General features: G+C 48.5%; 1 protein-coding gene across 1 annotated transcript; it reads left to right on the forward strand.

The window, feature by feature from the left end:
* The first annotated feature begins 357 nt into the window (after positions 1–357).
* TAS1R1 (taste 1 receptor member 1) lies at positions 358–11,913 on the forward strand. Its single transcript, XM_088447722.1, has 5 exons — positions 358–621; positions 3,141–3,881; positions 7,752–7,961; positions 9,607–9,727; positions 10,875–11,913. Exons 1-5 carry the CDS (start codon positions 358–360, stop codon positions 11,807–11,809), a joined length of 2,271 nt encoding a protein of 756 aa, XP_088303848.1. The 3' UTR covers positions 11,810–11,913.
* The last annotated feature ends 12,124 nt before the right edge of the window (positions 11,914–24,037 follow it).

Below are 24,037 nucleotides of genomic sequence, written 5' to 3' on the forward strand. Positions count from 1 at the left end.
ACCCGTCAAGAAAAAAAAAAACGTTTCCCACTCGTCTATCGATGGCAGAGAACCATTGGCTCTATGCCATCGATGGCAAGACCATCATCAGTTAACCATCGATAGTTGGTAACTATCGATGGCCATCCCTACTCTATACATATGTAGCTGATGCTAGTGTACATGGGACATTTACATATGGGACAAGTGTTGCCAGCTCACCCCTGAATAGATGACAATGACATAATAACAGCACCTACTTGGGAGTTCCCCGACGTATTGCTGTTTATCAAAATGAGTTATGTTACGTACAGTAATTACCATTATTGCTCTTACAGAACCTCTTTCAACTCTCATGGCTATCATGTCCTCCAAGGAATGAGGTTGGGCATTGAGGAAATCAATAACTCTAGCGCACTGCTGCCCAATGTCACATTGGGCTACGAGCTGTTTGACACCTGCTCTGATACTGCCAATTTTTACGGGACACTGAAGATCCTCTCCCAGTGCACAAAGCCCTATGTGAGGATACAGAACAACTTTACTGACTACAACATGAAAGCCATCGCTCTAGTCGGACCGGCCAGCAGCAGTTTTGCCTTCGTTACAGCAAGTGTTTTAGGCAAGTTCCTTGTACCTCAGGTAAGTGTCCTCTGTGAATGTTCTCCTCGCTATAGATGGGAGACAGCAAAGGGTCACTTATAAATTCTGATCTAAGGGCCTGATTCAGACCCGCTCGCTAAGATGCATACTGTCGCTGCTGCCGATGGTATGCAGTGTGTATGCATTGTGTGCATGTGTATACCTTAGCGAAAGTTCACAATGCATTCGCTCGCTGCACATAGACAGCCCAGCAGAGTGAGTGACAGGGGAAGCTGTTTGTAGGTGGTAATGGGCTGGCTATTAAAAACGGGGAAATGGAGGCGCAAACGCAGGCGTGCGTGAGCGTCTCAACTGCGTTTTTAGAGGTGTGCTTAATTATAAGCCAGCGTCGTAGTACACGTCACCTGGCTTGTTTTTACACTGAAGTGCTCACAGTGCTTGCGGAAGGGTATGGTCAACCTCAAGCGCTGCGATAGCATCCGATGTTACCCGATGTACCGATGGTTGCATACTCTTCCAGGACATGACGTGGAGAAGTGGGCGTCTTAAGACAGGCTGGTGGGTGTCTGCATACACTATCTGATTGCTCTCTAAGAAATACTGGGCGTGCTAATGCGTTGCTGTGCGGTAGCACTGCCTAGGCAATTTGCATACACATCGTGCGAGCGATCGCATCTAGCAAGAGGCTCTGAATCAGGCTCTAAGCTCAAACACTCCTGAAAGCCGAGCCATGGCATTGCTTTCCCCGCAGCCCTGCCCACAACCCACTTGTACTCTGAATGCAACTGAAAGGACAAAATATAGTGTAGAAACAGACATAAATAAATGTTTGACAAATAAACAGAGACATTTGTACTGTTAATTCGGCCCATGTAAATGGAGACTTCCATTAGGTCCTATGGAATGTTTCCTCTCAGTGATAATTAGCTAATGGTAAAAATATTTTATTTAGCCCACTGGCATGAGGCCAGGCAGTTGGAGACCCGAGCACCGGTCCTTGCCCAGGCAGTCAGCGACCCCAGCACCGGTCCTTGCCCAGGCAGTCGGAGACCCCAGCACCGGTCCTGGCTTAACAGAATTGTAGCTGTTAAATCTATAACATGAAATAAATAAGGAAAAAAAACAAAAAACTTTTGTTCACTTAGCACCAGTAGCCACTGGATTTTAGGAATTCACGGGTCTATTTACTAAGCCTTGGATGGAGATAAAGTGAATGGGGATAAAGAACCAGCCAATCAGCTCCTAACTGCCTTTTGTGCCCAAACTATAACCGATTACTGCAAAATCAGGCACATTTTCTGCTAGACCATTTAGCTGCTAAATAGCTGTTACCGGTAGCCTGATGCCGCCATCAACGGCAGAAAGCCACACATATGCGAGTGGTTGCAAAAGGATGGGTTGAGTGTGGCGTAATAAATGGCCATTATTTATTGGAGCCTTTGGGCTTTTTTTTACGTTAATATCTTTGATTCTTGATTCCCCAAAAAACTGACAGACATCTGGTAAGCACATGGTTGCTGCCCTCGGCTAAAAATGCCTAAGAATAGTACTTAAAAAAAAATATTTAAAAGGTATAATTTAATGATGATAATCATACTTCATGCCAAAGATTAAGGACCTCATTCAGAGTCGGTCTTTGCGGCCGCACGGTCATACGGGAAAAGGGGCCGGATATGCAAATGATGCACTCGCAAGTTGCGTCCTTAAGATCGGATCGGTAGCTGGCCGACCAAGGGGAGGAAGCGGCCGGAAGACAAAAAAAATACGCCCCCTTTCTTGTACGCATTACACGTCATCTCCGGGCATATAAGGATTAATCGAGACCATCGGGAACCATCGGAACTGGTCGTAGAGCTTAAGGTTGACCATACCCTCTCTTAAGCTCTACGATCATGTCAGTGTAAAACCTCCCATGTCACGTGTGCCATGACACTACTTTGTAATTTATGCACTCCCATAAAACGCCGTTCGCATAATTAGGCACGCCTGCGTTCGGATCTCCACTCCCCCGTTTTCAAGCACCTTCCCCTGTTACCACCCACAAACGCCTCATCCTGTCACTCAAACTACCGACCTGGCAGTGTTCAAGGAGAGAGAAATTTCTGATCGTAGCGGCTAGTTTACGCACACGCATTGCGAACTTTACGCATGCGCAGTTTAGCGAACATCAGTGGCGTACGACCGTGCGGCCGCTACGACCGACTCTGAATGAGGTCCTAAGTTCCATAAAAGTCTATATAGAGGTTTGCAGGAAAGTTGCGATGTTGAGGGTACCATGACGGGCAATATCTACGCAGTCGAACATCGCAACAAACCGAAAAGGCCCCATGGTGTGTTAGTTTACCAGTGGAACTAATTTATGGCATGCACAGGTCGTGCTCTACTGCTCTTACCTAGACTGCTCAGAACTTTTGAGTTCCTATCTTTAACTTGAGAACTTCCAGTTACATCCTCAGAAAATGGGGCTACGCTCAGACTTGGTGGTACTTTCACTGTATGTTTATAGTAAGACACTTTACATAGTGCATCATTCACGGAATGTCCTGTTTATTTTTCAGATAAGTTACTCTGCTTCCAATGAGTTGCTAAGCCGTAAGCAGACCTACCCCTCATTCCTCCGCACCATCCCCAGTGACAAACTGCAAGTCGAAGTCATCCTGAACTTGCTGCAGAGGTTTAACTGGACGTGGATCGCCATTGTTGGCAGCGATGACGTCTATGGCATACAGGGCTTGCAAAACTTATACACCTTGGCAACCAGTAATGGCATCTGCGTAGCGTACCAAGGACTGATACCATACAGCACAGACAGAACAAGCGTCAAGAAGATGGTGCAAAACATAGTGAAGACCAAAGTCAGGGTGACAGTGGTCTTCTCCGTCTACTTCAATGCCAGAATATTTTTTGAGGAAGTCGTTAATGCCAACATTACAGATTTTGTCTGGATTGGGAGTGAAAGCTGGTCAGTTGACTCACAAATCGCTGGGATTCCAAATATCAAGACAATTGGCTCAATATTGGGGGTGTCAGTGGGCCAGATCAATTTCCCAAAGCTTTTGGATTTTGAGATTGCCTACGTCAGTTCTATTAAAGCACAGTCCATGAATAACTACGATTGCAATCAGGTGTGTGAGGACTGTCTGTCCTTCACCCTGCAGAACATGTCCATCCCCAGCCAATTTGCTATGTCAGCCTCATTTAATGCGTATTCTGCAGTCTATGCTATAGCTTACGGCTTGCATGAGCTATTGAACTGTAAATCTGGACAATGCAGCAACGATACCTTCTATCCATGGCAGGTAAGTCATCCTACCTGTAATAAACACATATTTAGGGCCATAATCAATTTGGAGCAAAAAGTCCATTATCGGCGACAATTTATCGCCGATGACGTCATTTTCGCTTATCCCCATATTCAATTTCAAAGACTTTTCACAGGTGCGAAAAGTCTTTGTAAAAAAACGGGGTTAAGTTTTCACCACTGCATAGGTGGCGAAAAAAAGTGCAGAATTGGGGTTTTGGGGTGTAGAATTAAAAAAAGTACCCTGCAGCCATTGCAATATACCCTTAAAAAAATCTATGTGAAAATGTTTTAAAAGGTAAGCATAGGACACCCCCGAAATAAAAAAAAGTTGGGGGACAGACTTAAAAACTAGCGAAATTGACTCGGGGGGGGCAAGTATGCGGCAGCCGTTTTCTAGAATGCGGGTGGTTGTGGCAGGTGGATTTTTGAAGAATTTTTAAAAATCATTTTAGGGACTTAAAAATATGCTCAAACCCATTTTCATGTACCCCAAATTTGATGGGGCTAGTTTTTTTTTCTTTTTTTTTTTAAATAAAGCTAACTGTTATTCTTCACCACTTCTTCAAAGATGCATTAATGCACCTGCCGCAGCTGTTTAAATAATCCAATTACCTTCAGCGGGCCAAATCTGGGGTACCCATAGTGATTCCCCATGTCAGAACATCTTTTGGGGGATGACAGGCTGATTTCCCCCAAAAAATGACAGGACTTTTCGATACTTACCTTTCCGCCGGGTCCCGTTTTCGCAGATTCCTAATTGAATACGGGGATAAGTGGGCACGCGCCCGATACTTTATCCCCTGCAAAAACGGCGATGATGACGAAAAGACCGACCTCGGACTTTTCGCCTCAAATTGAATATGCCCCATAGTCAGTTACATGCAGCACAGAAATTAGAATAAACATTGACTTTGATTTGAGAGCTGTGGATTGCTATGTATTGTAATGAACTTGGGGGGGGGGGGTGATTCAGCAGAGGATGGAATGGCAAAGTCGCACACAAGCAGCTTTGCGATTCCGTCCTTTCTAAAATGCAACTGCAGGAGGTGTGTGTCAGCTTCTGCAGGCTGGCTGGCATGCAAGGCCAGGAATCAGCATCCGTGGACGCAAATCCTGGCCTTGCCACTCCTGTAAAATGGGGGCGACGCACCCCCGTTTCTAGGAACGCAGGCATTACCCACACTGCCCTGTAAACGCCTCTGCCTGTCAGTCAGACAGAGGCATACGAGGACCTGCGTGCGATCACGCAGGACCTATTTAGAACGCGTCCTGCGCATGTGCAGATTCCCGATAATTAGGAACCTGTGTGCACAGCTGAATGAAACCTTTAGACAGAAATCTCAACCTTTTCCAGCCCAATTCATAGGGATGCAGTCACTAAGCTCCTGATTCTGCGCAGTACGCTATTGTATTCTCAGTTGCGTTCGCACTCGCAATGTATTTGCACATGCACAGTAGCAAAAAATCACTATGTGAATATCGGTATAGCATACAACCAAAAGGCGTGCGCAGAAGCCTGCACAGGGGGTGTTGCTTCGGCACGTCCCCTTCCGCTGGGTCATCGACTACCCCGTGCCCCCCTCCCACCGAGATATAGACTGCTCACCTGTGTAGCAAGGTGAATCCAGGTGAGTAGTGTATGTCCCAGAGGGAGGAGGGATGGGGTAGTCGATGACCCGGCGGAGGGAAAGGTGCTGAAGCAGCACCCCCTGTGCCAGCTACTGGGCACGCCTGTGTGTACAACTCTGAATCTAGCCCTAAGTCAGTGTGCGCAATGTCGAAATTCATTATATCGACACCTATGATGTTGACATGGTTAAAATGTTGACATAATAAATATCAATACTTGTAGAATTTCAACATGGACAGAATTGGTGAAAATGTCAGCATTAAGGTTATGGTCAGCCTTAGGGTTAGGTTTAGGGTAAGGGTTATGGTCAGTCTTAGGGTAAGGGTTAGGGTCAGTCTTAGGGTTATGGTCAGTCTTAGGCTTAGGGGTAAGGGTCAGTCTCAAGCTTATGGGTAAGGGTCAGTCTTAGGGTAAGGGTTATGGTCAGTCTTAGGCTTAGGGGTAAAGGTCAGTTTTAGGGTAAGGGTTATGGTCAATCTTAGGCTTAGGGGTAAGGGTCAGTCTTAGGGTAAGGGTTATGGTCAATCTTAGGCTTAGGGGTAAGGGTCAGTCTTAGGGTAAGGGTTATGGTCAGTCTTAGGGTTAGGGTCAGTCTTAGGGTAAGGGTTAGGGTCAGTCTTAGGTTTAGTGATAAGAATCAGTATTAGGGTTAGGGTAAGGCTGTCCTTAAACAGACATTATTGACATTCTGACAATTTTATTGGTGTCGAAAATGCTGAATGTCGACATGTTGAATACGCCAATATGTTCACTGTGGACATTTTTGACCATGTCAGTATTCTTATGTCGACATGGTGAATGTCGCCATAATATACCGGGCCCAATATTAATGTGTTTTAAATGAATTTATAGAAAAAGGCAATTTTTAAATCACACATGACACAATGGGCCAGATGCATACTTTGCCTACTGTGGAACGGCCGGGAGGCTCCCAGAAAATGGGGTGGAGCTCCCAGCCGCCCTCCCACAAGTGGGGGCAAGTCTCCCGGACTGGCTGCCACCCCACGCACCTCCCCAACTTACCTGGCCAAAGTGGGCAGTCCTGAGGAGGGCGATGATGCGAATCAAGCTGAATTGCGTCGCCATAGCCCTACCCCCTGCTTTACAGTACCGGTAATCTTGGCATGTTATAGCAGGGACGGTGAGGCAAAGACGCGATCGCACCATGACAAACCCACACCGCCCACCTATGCCACCACGGCGCCCCTGCTGTGCCGACCTGGCTGCCTCCAGCCAGAAAGCCGGCAACTATGTTGGATAGACAACAATATTTTTGCAAAATAGGGGGACCCAAATTTGGGTCACAACATAAATGATTGAGAAGTGAAGGGTAGTGTGCTGACTCCTACTTGTCCTCATCCCTCACCGACAATGCCTGTCTGTTTTATACAGAGGTGTAATAACTTACCCCACCCATGTGACATTTCCCACAAAGCAGCAGTATGTGATCTGTGGCAGTAGAGAGTAGGGATGGACATCGGTGGTGTTACCACCGATGGTCACCAGCAATGATGATATAGTAAGTGGCCATCAATGGTCCACCAACTATGCAATGGATGAGCATCGATGGTTTCACCAACTGATGGTCATCCCTGTTCTTTGACTGACTGGCTCATGGGCCAATCAGAACCTGGGGGCGGGTGCCGGGGGTGGAGCATGTCCGGGGGTGTTGCATGTCCCGGGACCTAGTAAAAAACAAACAAAAAACATTCAGTTATGCTGTACCATCAATGGAGAAAATCCATCTGGTTCTCCCCGATCAATGGTAAAAACATTCAACATTGGCCATAAACCATCAAGGATTATGAATCATCGATGGTCAATGGCCATTCCTACTAAAGGGCACTAGAGCTATGTAGATGTGGCAGTGGGAGGCAATGTGCAAGTACAGGAGGATATCACCACGTTGGGGGATTTCAAATGTAACATATGTAATAGGAATACAAGTGAAATCACATCATTTTGTCCCAATGTCTTAATTCACCACTGGTTGTAAAATCGCCAGTATGATGCCACAAGTAACCAATGTGTTCAGTGTAGAAGAATACCCCCAGTTTAGCTCACAGTTAACCAACATGGCTGCACACTAGAGCTTTGCACACAAACATACATGTACATCAGGTACACATTGGCTTGGCGTGCTCTTATGCATGCAGCTGGCGCACTATCAGTACATGCACTGATCAGGAAATATCCGGCTTGCACTAACGCGCCACTCTGCTCTTTACCTCCTAGCTCTTGGAACAAGTGAAGAAGGTGAACTTCACTCTCTACAATCGGTCTATTTATTTTGACAGCAATGGAGACCCAGCCACCGGCTACGACATAGTGATGTGGGCGTGGAATGGAGATCGCGCATCCTTCAGTGTCATCGGCTCGTACAGTAAATCCACGGGAAGTCTGCAGCTGAATAATGTACTCAAATGGCACACAAATGATAATTCCGTGAGTCCCTCTGTGCACAGTCACTGTAACCAGCACTGTACTCATGTCCCTGAGGCATCTAGTCATTCTTTCATTAAATAACGTTTGCTGCAGGAGATGGTAAACTGGATGATTATTATACTATAAGTACAAAGAGCAGACTCGATTTCCCGCACCTCTGATGCCATCTTTGCAGGGGGAAACAGGCGCAACAGGCAGCAACATAACCCCTTTGTCTCATGTAAACAGACCTAGATTTTACACTTGTGTGCATTGTCTCATCAGTTCTCTCCAACTGTGGAATTGCTCTCCCCTTAGGTCCCTATATTATTATATTATTTAAGCCACATACTGTATCTGTTAAATGTTAATGAAGATGCTTTGCACTTAACTGCGTCAATGGAACCCGTTGGATTGAACTACAGGAGCCCTATACACCAAGGTGTCACCGCCGATGACAGCAGTGCTGCCACTGGCGGTAAGATTCATAGGTCCTCACTGGCGGTAGATTACACACAGGTGAGATTTAAGAATGAAGGCCCTGCCCTCTGGAAATATCTGCACATGCTTCTGCTCCTTATTTCCAGAGATTTCTTTGGCAATATGGCGAGCATACCTTTCCTAATGTGTTGGGTGCTCCCGCCAGATTGGCTCTTGGTCTGGTTGCTGTTGAATATGTATGTACTGCTTAGCAATGGTATGAGCAGAGTAATAGTATACACCACTAGATCCAATGTCACCAAACAGCCCAGTACTTAGCCAGCAGTATGATTTATTGAGCAGTAGTATGTTTGTACAGCTGTACTCACTGTTACATACACTCAGTATCTGGGTGATGGAGCCGAGCTTGAGCGAAACATACAAGTCACCAGCCAGTGATCTATGAGGATAGCGCTGCAAATGCAAGTGGTAGTGTTAATGGACAGTAACGAGTGTCTCAGGATATCACAGGGTCTTTGGAAGCTAAATGGAACACGTCCATGCTTCACTGTGGCGCTCTAACACAGTGACAAGATGGCGTCACTCATGCACAGAGGACCAGACGACGGCCATCTTGGCAAAGGATTGATGCCTCCCTACAGGAGCACCATGGAGATTGTGCTAGTGCACTCCATATCTCAACAGTTGCAGGGCGGGCGGCCCACTACGCACCCTGTGCCCGTTATATATACACCACTGCTTCCTCATGTCATGTGTGCGGAAGCCTATTTAATAAAGATCATGGCGGTACGTACATCTCAGGATGGCGATAACTGAAGAAATGTAATGCAAAAATACTTTATTCCTGGAATAAAACATATTTCCAATGGTCAATGCTTTTAAAATATTTATTTATTTTTATTTTTTTACATAATTAATTTGTTTTATTATTGTAAGTAGTGGAAAGGAACAAGTTGGAGCTTTTAGTTCTACTGGGCACTACTGGGACACTATAGTGATCCTCAGCAGCCTCATTGTGAGATTTTAGTAATGATAGCGATAACCAGCGATAGAAAATCTGCCCTACGGCCATATGTTAATGAATAGATCGGTGTATCAGACAGCATCAGTTTTATTGGCGTTACCCTTTAGCATAGGCAGTACTAAGGCCTCACCCCTCTGCAGCTTTTTTGTAGAATCTCCTGTTCTGAATCACAGATGACCATTGTTTCCTATTTTTGTGCAGATTCCGGAATCCATTTGTTCTAAAGAATGTGGAAAAGGAGAGAGGCGGGTGCTGATGGGGTCACACACTTGCTGTTTTGATTGTATTTCTTGCCCAAAAATGAGTTTTCTTAACAGTAGTGGTAAGTTAACATTACTTTTATACATATATAATGCAATAACATTTTTGCATGAATAATAAAGGCTAAATCTACCCTTATACAGTGCTCGATGTGGGAATTTAGAAGTGGGGGCCAGGGGTTACCCCAGGCCCTCAGAAGCTTAAAAAAGATGACAGGGGGAGGCACATTTGCCTTTTAACCCCTCCCTCCATACCCTGAATCAGCGTCATGCCCGCTGTCTCTCATCCTTGCCCCCACTCTGTGTCTCTCAGCCGACCCTACCTCTGCTGTTGTCCCCCAACCCTTGTCTTTCAGCCCCATCATTCTCTGTCTCTTCAGCACATCCCCTTTGCCTTCCCAGCACCATGTCTTCAGCTCCTCCTCCCCTCTGGTCTCTTCATCTCCAACCCCCGCCCGACCCGTGTCTCCCCAGCCCAAACTTACTGCTGCATGCTGAGGCTCCTGCTTCTTGTTACTGTCCAACGTCATTCCCTACAATCCACGTGGGCATAGAGGGGAATATAAACCTATGGCGAGGGGACATGTTTCTTCTTTTGGTAGACTTTATGGGCATGGAACTGCACTTCCACCCTCACTCACTTTACTTCCAGTTACATCTATTGAAGGGGATCTATACACAACCCCTGCTCCGTCAGCGAGGCACGACATCGTGACGTCACGAGCGCTGCGTTGGCACAAAAAAACCTTTACTGTGCCAGCCAGGCTCCCTCCATTTCTGCCTGTGCCCTGCTGAATACAGTGTGGCGCAGGCCAGGGGGACACAGGAACTGGACTGTAGAAAAAGTTGTGCTATGTCATACCACCGTGTACTGTGCACTGCGAGTACTGTGTTTTATTGAAACTTTAGAAGAGTCCCCTTACATCCCCTTTTTACCACCTTGCCTGAATCACAAGAGTCTCCCTGTGCGTCTTTTGCTGTGTTGAGGTTCCAGCAGGAGAGTTAGCAATGAGCTCATTGCTATCACTATCATAGCCCTTTGGGCCTCCAACATGAAGGTCCCAGCGCTGTTGGCGATGGGACCATGATCATCTCCAGCCTTAAGCAACGCCTCAATTATTCCTATAAACACAGTAAACATTATTCCTATAAGCAAATCAAATCCCTATAAACATAGTAAGTTATTTATGTATGTTTTGTGTTGTACAGATCTCTACACCTGCCAGCTTTGTGGACGTGATCAGTGGTCACCGGTCAGAAGTGAGATCTGTTACAACAGGACCTTAGAATATCTCACGTGGACTGATCCATTATCACTCCTCCTTCTAACTGCCTCTACGCTGTTGCTTTTACTGACTGTGGCCATTGCTGTTACATTTATCGTAAATTTAAATACTCCAGTAGTTAAATCTGCTGGTGGAAAGATGTGCTTGGGGATGTTACTGTCTTTAGCCTGCTCTTGTTGCACCCTGTACTGTTATTTTGGGGAGCCACGGCTTGTCACGTGTATGGTAAGGCAGCCCGTCTTTGCCGTGAGCTTCACCGTTTGCTTCTCCTGCCTTGTGGTCCATTCATTTCAGATCGTCTGCATCTTCAAAATGGCTTCTCACATGCCCAAAATGTACGACATCTGGGTCAAGAAAAACGGCTCCGACGTCTTCATCGTGGTCAGTTCCGCTGGTCAGGTCCTGATCTCCGTCGTCTGGATGGTTGTGAAGCCACCTCAACCTACTGAAGACTACTCAACGTTCACCGATCAGATCATATTGAAATGTTCGGAGGAGGCCTCGGTGGGGTCTCTTGCCGAAATTACTTACATTGGGTTCCTCAGCATGTTATGCTTCGTCTTCTGCTATATGGGGAAAGATTTACCAGACAATTACAATGAGGCAAAGTGTATTTCATTCAGTTTCCTGGCATACTTTTTCTCATGGGTGGCCTTTTTCACGACCTTTATTATCTACCAGGGGAAATACATAGCGGCCGTAAATGTCTGCGCTGTGATGGTCAGTGTTATGGGTATTCTTGTTGGTTATTTCACCCCTAAATGCTACATTATTCTCTTTAGACCAGAGTTAAATACTACGGAGCATTTCCAGACAGCCATCCAGAACTATACCAAAAAGCAGTCTTCTCAGGAATAGGCCACCGATTGTCATGTCAGAGTAGGGAGGGCCATCGTGAGGTGACCATCAATGGTAATTTAGTGTGCATGTACAGTAGAACACGGAAATATGTGCATGTACAAAGGAGCTGTGTTGTGGACACATCTTGAATGGACATAACCATCGGATAAGCCATCAGAATCAAGTATGCAAAGGTGGCAACTATTGCAATCCCGGCATTGAATAGAAAATGCATTTCCTTATAATCAGGAACATTAATGGCTGCCAACAATTGGTTTCTGATGGCCACCCCCGTTTCAGAATGGGTAGCAGCAGGCTAATGGCTATGGAAGGAACAGCGGCATTATTTTCCTTTATAAAGACTGTTAAACTACTGACTTGGAACCAGCTCATTATTTATATCAAATTAAAGTACCACAAGTCGTAGACAGGCAGATTTGCTGCAGATAACAGAAGCCTCCTTTATATTACAGATTGCAGTATTCAGTGCCAGATTAAGGTTCACATGGGCCTGGAGCTGAAATCTATGAAGGGCCTATTGCATGATGCGCAGGGGGTGTGACTAGTGATGTGAGAAGATGTAGGTTGAAAAAGCACAAATCTTAAATTCTAAATATATACATTGTTGATTATGGTGAAAAATGAATAAATCCATGTTTTCACCATAATTGACATTGTATATATTTAGAATTTATATATTTAGATTTATTTTAGTTACATTGTTGTGAGGGTATTTTGTGACCTAGCAAATTTACGCTATGTGCGCTCTGCAAACCTTGTTTCATGAAAATAATTAAACTAATAATTATACGACCAAAATATGGCATAATTATAATAACAAGGGTCTCATTATGTCATCTTTCATACTATGGGCCTGATTCAGATGTGGACGCTATTGCTCAGCTGCAAGGAAGCGCCTGTGCAATATGTCCAACTAGAATGCAAATACAGCAGGAGGTGTCTGTAGGATATAGACACCTCCTGCCTGCATCTGAGATCCCACTGCAGCATCCATAGACACTACCTCAGATCACCATTGCGACCATATGCCCCTAAACAGCAGACTGCGGCTCAGGGAGTACTGCGACTGTGATCAGAGGGCCCATTGTGCACATGCACTCCACCATCGGATATGTACGTATACCATTGGGTTTATCTACATATCTTATTCAGGCCCTGTGGTCATATACTATGTGTTTGTATATAACATACACAAATGTATAGAATACATATATACACAGATTCTGTCATTGCACATAAGCATACCTTGCAGTACAGCGCTACAGCAGGCTTTTGGAACTACTGGGTCAGCAGGACTGGGTCACGAAGAGGAGGATAAGGCAGGGGCCGTCTTTATGGAGCTAAACTGCTCTATCTATTCAGCCACGGTAGTGGGGTGGCATGACATCACACATCTGAGGAGGCTCTGAGATAATAGGTAGGACCTGTGAAGCCTTCCCCTGTGCCGCCTTTTGTATTATGCTGGCCAAGTGTACAGCATGATTCCTTGGGGGAAACACTCTCTGCCCATTGGGGAGGCTGCTGTACACTTAACCCTGAGCACCCACCAGGCAAAATAGGGGGGTGGGGGACACATTTGGGGAAATGTTACATTAATTGTCTTAGTAAGTGATGCAGCTGCTGGGGTACTTAGTGGAGCATGAGTGCAAGCTCATTAACCCAGCTAGTGACAGAGAGCTTGCAGTAGAGACTGCTGAGCGACCCTGGGGTCATCTCAATTGTTACCTGGGAGAAAGCATTAAGCTCTCCATTAGAGGCAGCAGGATCTCTAGGTGCCATGCATCTTCCCCTTGTCATGGATCTAGCTCCAGTCCCAGACAGCCGCCTATGTGCTGGCTGTATGACTATAGATTCGGGCAGCTGGACATCCCGGCTATCACTGCCATACTCGTCCCCTATACCTCTCCATTCAACTTCAAGCCACACATATTACACACATACTGTACATTCAGGATACTTACATTCAAGGATGTTCTGCGCAGGCATCGTAGCAACGCCCACTGCTGCTCTATGGGAAGCGTAGTTCTCATGGCCATAGACGCCCATTAGTTACTGCACTCATTGCCGTGCAGGGACACTACAGCTCCCATCGGGCATTGCGCGGGTTGGAAGGGACTGATGGAGCTTGAGCTCTAGATGCTGAAAGTTAAATGCAGTGGCAGGAACTGTCCAAGACTCGATGCCCTGAACTCAACTCGATCTCCAGGCAGGCAGAGCGGCCAGGGAGGTGTGTGGTGTCGGATCTCAGTTAGCCGCTGACAACTTTTAGCAGGATTTTTTTTCCTATTTACAGGAGATCTGCGATGCTGTGGGCCTATTTTCACTGGGGGCCTGGAGCTGTAGCTCCATCCGCCCCATTGTTAATCCGGCCCTGGCAGTATTCACAACCAAATAGACAGTTTCATGCCTGCCCGGTCTTAAATAAACATCCCCAAAGTCCCTGATTTCTCTACGTTGGCTACGTTGTTTATGGAACAGTGTGAAGAAACAAGGATTACATGCTCCACATGGCTGCTTTAAAAAACAAATATGGCAGACATCTGTCAGACACAGGGACCCTGGTGCTGCTAGTCCTTAATTTCTTTCAAATTAAATATGAAGGCTATAACATAGCAAGCTTCAATGGCGGAATTACTCACTGCAGGGATTATGGGGGTCATTCAGACCCGGTCGCAAGTGTTGATAGCTCGCAACCGATGTTCCCCCTGGGCATGCGCACGTCGTAGCCGGCTCCGACGTGCACATGCGCGAGACCCGGCTAGCAACGGGCGCTCCGTCGCTAGGGGTCTCGCGCCAAAGGGGCGAGCTGTCGATGGTGAGTGACAGCTCGCCCCGTTTGGGAGGCGGGCAGGAGGTGTGGCTGACCAAACGGAGGTGTTCCCGAAGGAACGTCTGCCGTTTGGGGGCGGCCCCACTGACATTAGCAGTGATGTCAGTGGGGAGCTTCCTGCTCTGATCGAGGCTTGCGAGTGCCGAGACCCAACCTTAGGGTCTCGTCGCAAGCCCCGATGGTCGCGATGGTCTTGACCATCGCGACCATCACCCTGGTCGGTCGCTAGAGCTGTGGGTGGTAACCCACAGCTTAGCGATCGACCAAGAGGCGGCACTACAGGATGCAAGCGGCCGCCCTCATTCAGAGCGACCGCTTGCATCTAATGACCGCCTCTGAATGAGGTCCTATGTCCCCTTTGGGGCCTAGAGATGGATTTGGTCTGCCAATACCAGGTACCGTTCCAGGGCCCCTCCCACCCAATCTCCTTCTCTGGGCATGATTGGCCGGAAAATTTTGCATGATTAGACAAACAAAGCGTCACTGCCCTTGCAACAGCCCTCACCCGTTCTCAGAATAATACAGTGGAGTCCTCCAAAGGGTTAGACCGAATTAAACAGGTCTTCCTCAAATGTTGCCCTGGGGCCAGGCCATGCCATGTTCTGCCCCTGGCATCCACCAATGTGGGTATTTTTCTCTAGGTTGGAGCTAAACTCGACAGAATATTAGCCGGCCTCAGTCACACTCTACCAGTTGCGCATTACACTGTGAGTAGCAGCAAATCTATTAGACAGGCCTAAGCCACCGCTGTCCAGGGTGGAACAGTAAAATGAATTAATGATAGTTCTCTTTCATTTGTTTTGTTTTGTTTTTAGAATGTCACATTTTTTCAGTCATAGGGGTCTATGGCCCTCATTCAGAGGCACTCGCAAGAAGCGAGCGCTCGTTCTGAATGAGGGCGGCCGCTTCTATTTTTAGTGCGGCCTCCTGGTCGCTAGCTAAGCTGTGGGTTACCTACGGACAAGTGGATGTCACTGTACGGTTAGGTCTAGACTATAGAGCGCTGATGGCCCTGGACGTCACATCCACGTGACCCGGCCTAAAAGGGGGAGGGGTGGGGATGCTAACGGGGGACCAAAACTGTCCCCTCGCGGGCTCACTACGCTCGCCACGCTTCGGGCACGGTGGCTCTCTGCGCTCGCCACAAATATTTATTCCCCCTCTATGCCCTAGTGGATGGTAACGCAGGAGCGCTCCAGCCTCCTGCAGTGGTCACGTAGTGGATACGTCACAGAGGTCCTTTAGCCACAAAGGAAATAGCAGCAACCGTCACGGTATGGTGCATATCTTTGTAGAGATGACCCCTCACTTTTGGGTCTTGGTTCACCAAGCTATCGGAATAAACAACGTATCTACTTATTATTACTGCTGCATGAGGTTATGTATTTACTAGGGAGGTACAAATATTAGTAATACTGAGAGATTATGTATCCCATGTTCACACTGCGACACATTTATGAAGAGAGGAATACGTCTGAAGCGAATGGCATGCAACTCGATTTGGGCAAGTGTGTTTGCATTTGTGGATGAGCAAAAAGTGGCACCGGGAGAAGGGAGCGGTGTCAGGATTAGTGATGCTTGGTGATGACTAAACTGATCATAACCTGGCCGGGCCCAGGTACTGGCAAGGGGCGTGGTCTAATGTAAGGAGGTGTGGTCACATCTCCTTACTAACAAAAAAACCCCAGTATCTGCGGCATCATGAAGCACAGGTGGGCGCCGTTGTTGTGACCCTCAGCCAGTGGCAGATCCAGGGGGTGGGGTACAATCAGTGCAATCACTCTCCCCCCTACTTTCAGGTGTGCTCAGCGGCAGCAGCAGCCAACCTGTACTCACTGCAGCCCAGCACACAGCTGTGTGTTCTGGGCGCTGCGCCACTGACAGGACTAAGAGGGGGGAGCAGCAGACCTGGGCCCCTGCTGGTCCCCTCCAGCAAGCACTGGCCCGGATAATCACTGCCCCCCCTCGTCACCCCTGATCATAACCTCTCTGGTATATCAGTCACACAGTTTCTGGGTGTCTCCCGGTGCCCTCCACATTTATTGTGTTTCCCGCTATTGGTTTACAACTGTTGTAAATTACTTAACTTGATTAATTCAGGTCCTACTACACCAACCATAGAAAAAGCACAATGCATAATTTGGTCACGAACAGGAGCAACCTAAATATGACTTCAGCACAACAGAATAGGAGAATCAGAGTTGATTTGCCTACCTTATGCAAAAGTAAAAATAGATTATTGTAAAAAGTAGATTTGTATGTATTGTGTGGAAAAACCAAAAATATTCACTAGATGGCGCTGTATACTCAACTTTCCATCATGTTTTCAGCCCTGCTGCTGCTGTAAAGTGGGGCATTTACCAGAGCGCCAAGAGCAACAGCCGGTGTTTAGATAATGGTTATTTAAAACAAAACTTTTTATTAAAATTTTTCTTAAAACAAGAACGAAGTTAATACAGGCTAATAAAAAGGTTGAAGCAACCTAACAGCAACAATCAATTGTCTCTAGTAAATGAGCAAATACAAAATACTGGGCTGAATCAGCTGCATCTCTTGTCAGAGACACAAATAGCAGGTCTTAGCATACAGTGTATGAGTGAGCAGAAGCGAATTTACACATTTTTGCGTATCTCCGTCCCATTCTGAATTAAGGCCACCAAACATCAGCAATCAGAAAAGCAGAATTGAACGATCTGACGATTTGTTGCCCAATTTAACCATTTCCCAATCTAGCATCCATACATTACAGATCTTTTTCAGTGATTTGCAGATTTGTTTTTGGAGGAAAGACAATCTGCCAATCTTCAAAGGCTCATCCTGTTACTAGTAACAGTCAGCAAATCAGCTGATCATTACCATAAATTAGCAGTCTACAGCCCCGATTGATCTGTGAAATCCAACATGTTGGACAACCTGATGTGGCGATTGCAGCCACTTTTTGATCACAATCGTCAATTGAGGAAGCAATAGCATATACATTAACGATTTATCTTGAAAATCATTGACAAATTTCCACAAACCATCGCAGAGATGGATCTTGGCAGGATCAATCCCAGCATGGGCCATTTGCAAGTACTAATACTAATAATGACAATATCACCTGTGCCTGATTAAAGAAATCCACAAAACATGACCTGTTGGGGGTATCCGAAGACTGAGGTCGGGAACCCCTGCATTATAGCATTTCCCTCTCCTTGGTACATACAGTACAGTATATTGCAAAGGTTCCCAAACTCCATTACAGTCCAGGTTTTAAGGATATCGATGACGAAATCAAATTGACTGAGGTACTAATTAAGGGGGTCATTCAGACCCACTCGCAAGCGGCAGTACGCTCGCAAGTGGGTCGATGTTCCCCACTGCGCATGCGCACGTCGGAGGGAGCTCCGTTGTGCGCATGCGCGAGACCCGGACTGCGACAGCCAAGCTGTCACTCCGGGTCTCGCACCAAAGGGGGCGTGCTGTCGATGTTGATTGACAGCACGCCCCCTTTGGTGGGCGTGCCTGCCAGACGGAGGCGTTCCCATGGGAACGCCTACTGTCTGAAGCCGGCCCCACTGACATAACTAGTGATGTCAGTGGGAGTGATTTTGGCAGGGAGACCCTACCGCAGGGTCTCCGTCGCAAGTCCGATGGTCGCGATGGTCAAGACCATTGCAACCATCTTTTTGAATGCTCGTATATATGCTGTGGGTGGTGACCCACAGCTATACGAGCGTCCAGGAGGACGCTCCATTTTAATGGAGGAGGGCCCTGATTCAGAGCGTGCGCTCTGGTCAGAGCGTCCGGCTCTGAATGAGGCCCTAAGTCACTTGTGCTCAATATACAGTATATATACGTAGATATCCTTAAAACGTGCACTGTAATGACAGTTTGGGAACAGCTATTTTGTATTCTCCATACCACGTATTAACATTCCGCATTAGATCACATATTATATGGCGCTTTTAACACTCATCAATACGCCATAAAACCTGGTGCAGTGATTCCCTCCCTCTCTTCAGCCTTTGTAAAGATGCTACTAGGGTAAGTTATGTTTAACATAATTTATTCATAATTACACCTTGTGGACAAGAATGTTATATTTTATTTGTTCTGTAAATGTTCAGTGCAACATAAGTGTGAGTTAATCCCTGGCTGATAGGGCATGCTGGGATATGTAGTACCACACCAGCAGGAGACCCGCAAGTTACCTACCTTGGCTACACTTTTAAACATATATTTTTCATTTGGCGATAGTGTTGTTCCACCAGTCTGTGAAAGAGTTTATGCCCCTGACAAGGATGATGTAATATGCAACAAAATATTTATTTTTGTATAGTTCCAGCAAAAATAAATAAGTAAATAGATATACAGGTTCATATATACTTTTTACAAGTGTACAATACATTTCTGCCATTAGATGGCGCTGCTCTATCAGTTTCTGCAAATCCTCAGTGACTAAGGAGTGTGGTTGCGATCACTTCAAGATTTGATGATGGGAGTGAGCAGTGCAGCAAGTCATGTCCCACCTTTCTACTTCAGGGTCCATAGGTGGTCCACAGGGTTGACCTTGGGGTATAGCTGGATCTGGATCCACGGGCACCACGCAGTTAAAGCTTTGCTGCTCCCAGGATGCACTTGGGTCCGTCCTCCTCTATACCCCGCCCCGGCCACAGGCACCTCAGTTTTAGTTGGTGCCCGGCCGGAGTCGGGTCACCCTGTCGCAGTGGGGCTGCAGGAGCAACCCCTAAGCTTTATTTTAAAAGAGAAATTTTTTTTTTTCTACTTTTTTACACTGTTACAGCGGCAGCATCAGACTGTCCTTTAGGACGTCCACGCTGCCGCTCCTTCTCCCCGCTGGCGCCGCGACGCCAGTACAGCTCTGGGGATCGCGGCGGGACCCCAGAGCCTGTACTAGCCGGGCTCTGGGGACTCCCTTGACTGCTGCCGGACGCGACGGGGATCAGGTAAGCCGCGGGTCGCCGCGTGCGGCGGCCCGCGGATACTTTGTATGCAGTCAGAAGCCTCCGGTCTCTGGGGACAGACCGGAGGCGCTAGCGGCGGCGGCGGGCTCCCCCTCACTTGAGGAATACCCCGCGTGTCCGCTAGACCACCAGGGTATCAGGCTGGTAGCGGGACCGGCAACCCGGGGGTTAATTGCTAGCCAGGGGAGGCAGCCTTCCCTGTCTAGCGGCTCCTCCCCTCAGCTCAGCGCGCCTTTCAACTAGGAGTCTGGCGTCGCTGAGCTGCTCTTATCTTACGGCCACTCCTCCTCTGAGGTCTCCGGCGGCCATCTTTACTGGCACATCGCAGACTCCCAGGCGGTATCAAGTGGACTGGTCCCCCTGTGTACCTCTCCCCTGCTAAAGGACAGTGTACACAGCGCTATAGCCCACCCAGACACTGAATCTGGGTGGTTGATTGTAGCGGAAGGTGCAGTGAGTACTAACTTTTCTGCATTGTATGTGACTATTGCTAGTGCTGCCTGTCTGTGACTTATTCTCCTTGCTGTCAGCTTATAACTATCCCTTTCCTTCTCCTACAGCCCGGCAGGTGTGTGGGGGAAGGGCGTTTTTCTGAAACCCTCACTTATATAAAACACGTATTTGTGGGGTCAGTCACATACTGTTGGGTGCTACACAGTACCATATCTGGGCTGTTGTGTCGCATACTGGTGAGTGCGCGGGTGTTAAAACCGTAATTCCTCTGGTGATACCTATTTCTTGTGATTTACGGTATCATGTCTGATGAGGAGACTGAGCGCTCTGTGGCTCCTGTGCTATTTTCCTGCAGACGTTGTGCTGCTGGAGTTGATGGGGAGGACTTATCTCAGGATGGTCTGTGCGGGCGGTGCCAGCTGGTACCGGGCCCCTCCAACCCCCCTGTATCACAGGACCCTCCTTGGGCGATGTTTTCACAGGTGCTGGCGTCTATTGCGGACCGGTTATCGGTCCCATCAGCGGTCCCTTCTAGGGCGTTGCCGCAGCCCACCATCCCCCATTCCCCGGGGGTTCCACAAATGTTGCGGTCTCCCCCCGGGGCCCAGACTGTGGGTTCTTACTCGGGACTGCCTGTGTATGTGCAGTCTTCCCCAGGGACGCGTCAGTCTGTAGTGCCTTTGCAGAGTTTTGCTCCGACGGCTCCTCCGCCTTGGGTGGATGTTCTATCCAGCTCCGTACAGAGTCTGGCGGCTTCATCCTCGGCGTTTCAGTCCATGTTGCAAGGTGATGTGCCACCAAGGGTGTCTAAACGTCCGGTGGTGAGTTCACTAGCTGCTCAGTTGTCGGACTCGGAAGTGTCCTCAGATGATGGAGAAATCCGTGAGGACTCTGACTCTGATGTCATGGGGCAGGAGGTGGAAGCTAAGTCCTCCATTAATGTTCCAGCCTTAGTTAGGGCGGTGCGGGCTATCCTACATGTTGAGGATGATGCGCCGGCTCCTAGGTCGAAGTTTCCTAATTTTAAAAAGGCCAAGGTGACTTCAACTGTGTTCCCCCTGTCTGATCAATTATCGGATCATATGGCGGCGGCCTGGCAGTTACCTAGTAAGAGGTTCCATCCACAGAAGAGGTTGGCGGCGAACTATCCTTTTCCTGAAGCTCATTGCAGGAAATGGGAAACTCCGCCGGCGGTGGATTCCCACGTTACCCGCTTGATCAAAAGCGCGACGCTGCCATTGCCGTCTATCTCCTCTTTGAAGGATCCCACGGACAGGAAGGTGGAGACTTGTTTAAAGTCCATTTATTCTCTTTCCGGGGCGGTGGCTCGCCCGTCCATGGCTATCTCCTGGGTGGCTAAAGCCATTGAGGCATGGGCCAATACCTTGGAGGATACTTTTCCTGATGAGGCTCCGGATATCCAGAGAGCGTTAGTGGGACAGTTGCGTGATGCAGCTTCCTATATTGGGGAAGCGTCTTTGGATGCCAGCCTGCTCACTTCTAGGGTGTCGGCTGCAGCGGTGTCTGCTCGGCGCTCCCTGTGGCTGAGGTCCTGGAGGGCTGATGCAGATTCAAAAAAGGGTCTGGAGGCCTTGCCTTTTAATGGTGATTTCCTATTTGGTCCGGATTTGGACAAAATAGTGGATACTTTGGCTAAGTCCAAGTCGGCTTTTCTCCCTTCGGCCTCTGCGCCGGCTAAAGTGAGGAGCTCTGCCTTTCGGTCCTTTCGGGTTCAGGGTAAGGCCAAGGGCCAGTCCTTCCCGAGACATTCGGCGACCAAGGCCGCACCCAAGCCCAAGAAGCAGGCATGGAGTGCTCGGCACCCTTCTTCCAAGCAGGAGGATAAGCCTGCTGCCTGATGGGACGGGCCTCTCTCTGGGGGACCCCAGAGTGGGAGGCCGACTTCTCCAATTCGCCCAGTGTTGGCACAATACCACCACGGATGCCTGGGTTCGAGAAGTAGTCTCTCAGGGGTACGCCCTGTCTTTTCGGTTCAGGCCGCCCCACCAGTTTTTCTGTACGAGTCCTTCTCTGGACAAGACCAAAGCTGGTCAGATTCAGGTAGTTATAGAATCCTTGCTACAAGCAGGGGTCATTGTTCCCGTTCCGCAGTCTCAGCGCGGGACGGGGTACTATTCTACTCTGTTTCTGGTACAGAAACCCAATGGTTCTCATCGCCCTATCCTGAATTTGAAGTCTCTGAACAGATACCTCAGAGTTCCCAGGTTCAGGATGGAAACGTTACGTTCCATCATTCTGGCGATGGAACCCGGGGATTATATGGTCTCCCTCGATATCCAGGACGCCTATCTCCATGTGCCCATAGCACCGGCACATCAGCGGTATCTGAGGTTTGCTATCCTGAACCATCACTACCAATTTCGGGCGTTGCCTTTTGGCCTTTCCACGGCTCCGAGGGTGTTCACCAAGGTGATGGCGGTTATGGCTGCCCACCTTCGGGGTCAGGGTCTACGTCTGTTGCCATACCTGGACGATCTTCTGCTGCTGGTGAGCTCCCCGGAGGTGCTTCTTCGACATCTCCACCTGACCATTGCTTGTCTTCAAGAACACGGGTGGTTGATAAACTGGAAGAAGTCCTCCCTGATTCCATCACAGCGGATGGTTCATTTGGGAGCCCTGCTGGATTCTCGTCAGCAGCTGATTTTCCTGACTCCAGAGAAGGTCTCCTCCCTGCAGCTGCGGATACACAGTTGCCTGAGCAGTTGCCGCCTGTCGGTCCATTCAGCTATGCGAGTTCTGGGGTCCATGGTGTCGACTTTCGACATGGTGGAATTTGCCCAGTTCCATTCCCGGCCCCTACAGGGGCTGATTCTGTCGGAATGGAACGGGTTACCTCACCGGATCCGCTCTCAGATGCTGGTGTTGTCCCCGGAGGTTCGGCAGTCTTTGGCTTGGTGGCTTCAGACGGCGCATCTGGTCGAGGGGCGCCCCTTTTGGATCCCGGACTGGGTCCTGCTCACGACGGATGCCAGTCTTCGGGGTTGGGGGGCAGTGACCGGCTCATTATCGCTTCAGGGTCGTTGGTCCACGGAAGAAGCACTTCTCCCCATCAACATCCTGGAACTGCGGGCTGTGTACAGGGCCCTGCAGTCGTCCGGCCCCGCTCTTCACGGAAGGGCGGTTCAGGTGCAGTCCGACAACGCCACCACGGTGGCGTACATCAACCACCAAGGGGGAACTCGCAGTCGGGCAGCAATGTCGGAGGTGTCTCGCATTCTTGCTTGGGCGGAGTGTCACGTTCCAGCGATCTCGGCAGTCTTCATTCCCGGAGTCCTCAATTGGGAGGCGGACTTCCTCAGCCGTCACGACGTGCATCCCGGGGAATGGTCGCTTCACCCAGAGGTGTTTCAGCTACTCGTGGACAGGTGGGGGCTGCCGGAGCTGGACTTGATGGCCTCCCGTCACAATCACAAGTTGCCCGTTTACGGGTCAAGGACAAGAGACGCAGGCGCCTGTCTGGTAGACGCTCTGTCGGTGAAATGGACGTTTCACCTGGCGTATCTGTTTCCTCCGATATCCTTACTTCCTCGGGTTCTGCGGAAATTCAAGCAGGACGGCGGCACACTCGTGCTGGTGGCTTCGGCGTGGCCCAGACGTCCTTGGTACTCCGATCTGAGGTGCCTCTCCATCGACGCTCCGTACCTTCTTCCTCAGCGTCGGGACCTGTTGTCTCAAGGGCCCTGCCTTTACCCGGATCTGGGTCGGCTGTCTTTGACGGCGTGGCTCTTGAGACAGCCATCTTGAGGTCTAGGGGTTTCTCCAGTTCGGTGATTGGTACCATGCTTAGGGCACGCAAGCCTGCTTCCGCGTGGATTTACCACAGGGTGTGGCGCACTTATTTTCAGTGGTGTGAATCCAGAAACTATGATCCGCAGGTGTTTCGGGTTTCCAGAATCTTGGAATTTCTTCAATCTGGTTTGGACCTCGGCTTACGCCTGGCCTCTCTGAAGGTTC

The sequence above is a fragment of the Taudactylus pleione genome, unplaced genomic scaffold, assembly GCF_031769625.1.
Source record: "Taudactylus pleione unplaced genomic scaffold, aTauple2 ptg000437l, whole genome shotgun sequence".
Classification (NCBI taxonomy): Eukaryota; Metazoa; Chordata; class Amphibia; order Anura; family Myobatrachidae; genus Taudactylus; species Taudactylus pleione.

What these genes read in the sequence shown, in the direction of transcription:
- TAS1R1 (XM_088447722.1), top strand. Translation starts at nt 358, where the DNA reads ATGAGGTTGGGCATTGAGGAAATCAATAACTCTAGCGCACTGCTGCCC. An exon ending in GCAAGTTCCTTGTACCTCAG is followed by an intron (nt 622 to 3,140) that starts GTAAGTGTCCTC and finishes TTTATTTTTCAG; the next exon opens with ATAAGTTACTCTGCTTCCAA. An exon ending in GAGTTTTCTTAACAGTAGTG is followed by an intron (nt 9,728 to 10,874) that starts GTAAGTTAACAT and finishes TGTGTTGTACAG; the next exon opens with ATCTCTACACCTGCCAGCTT.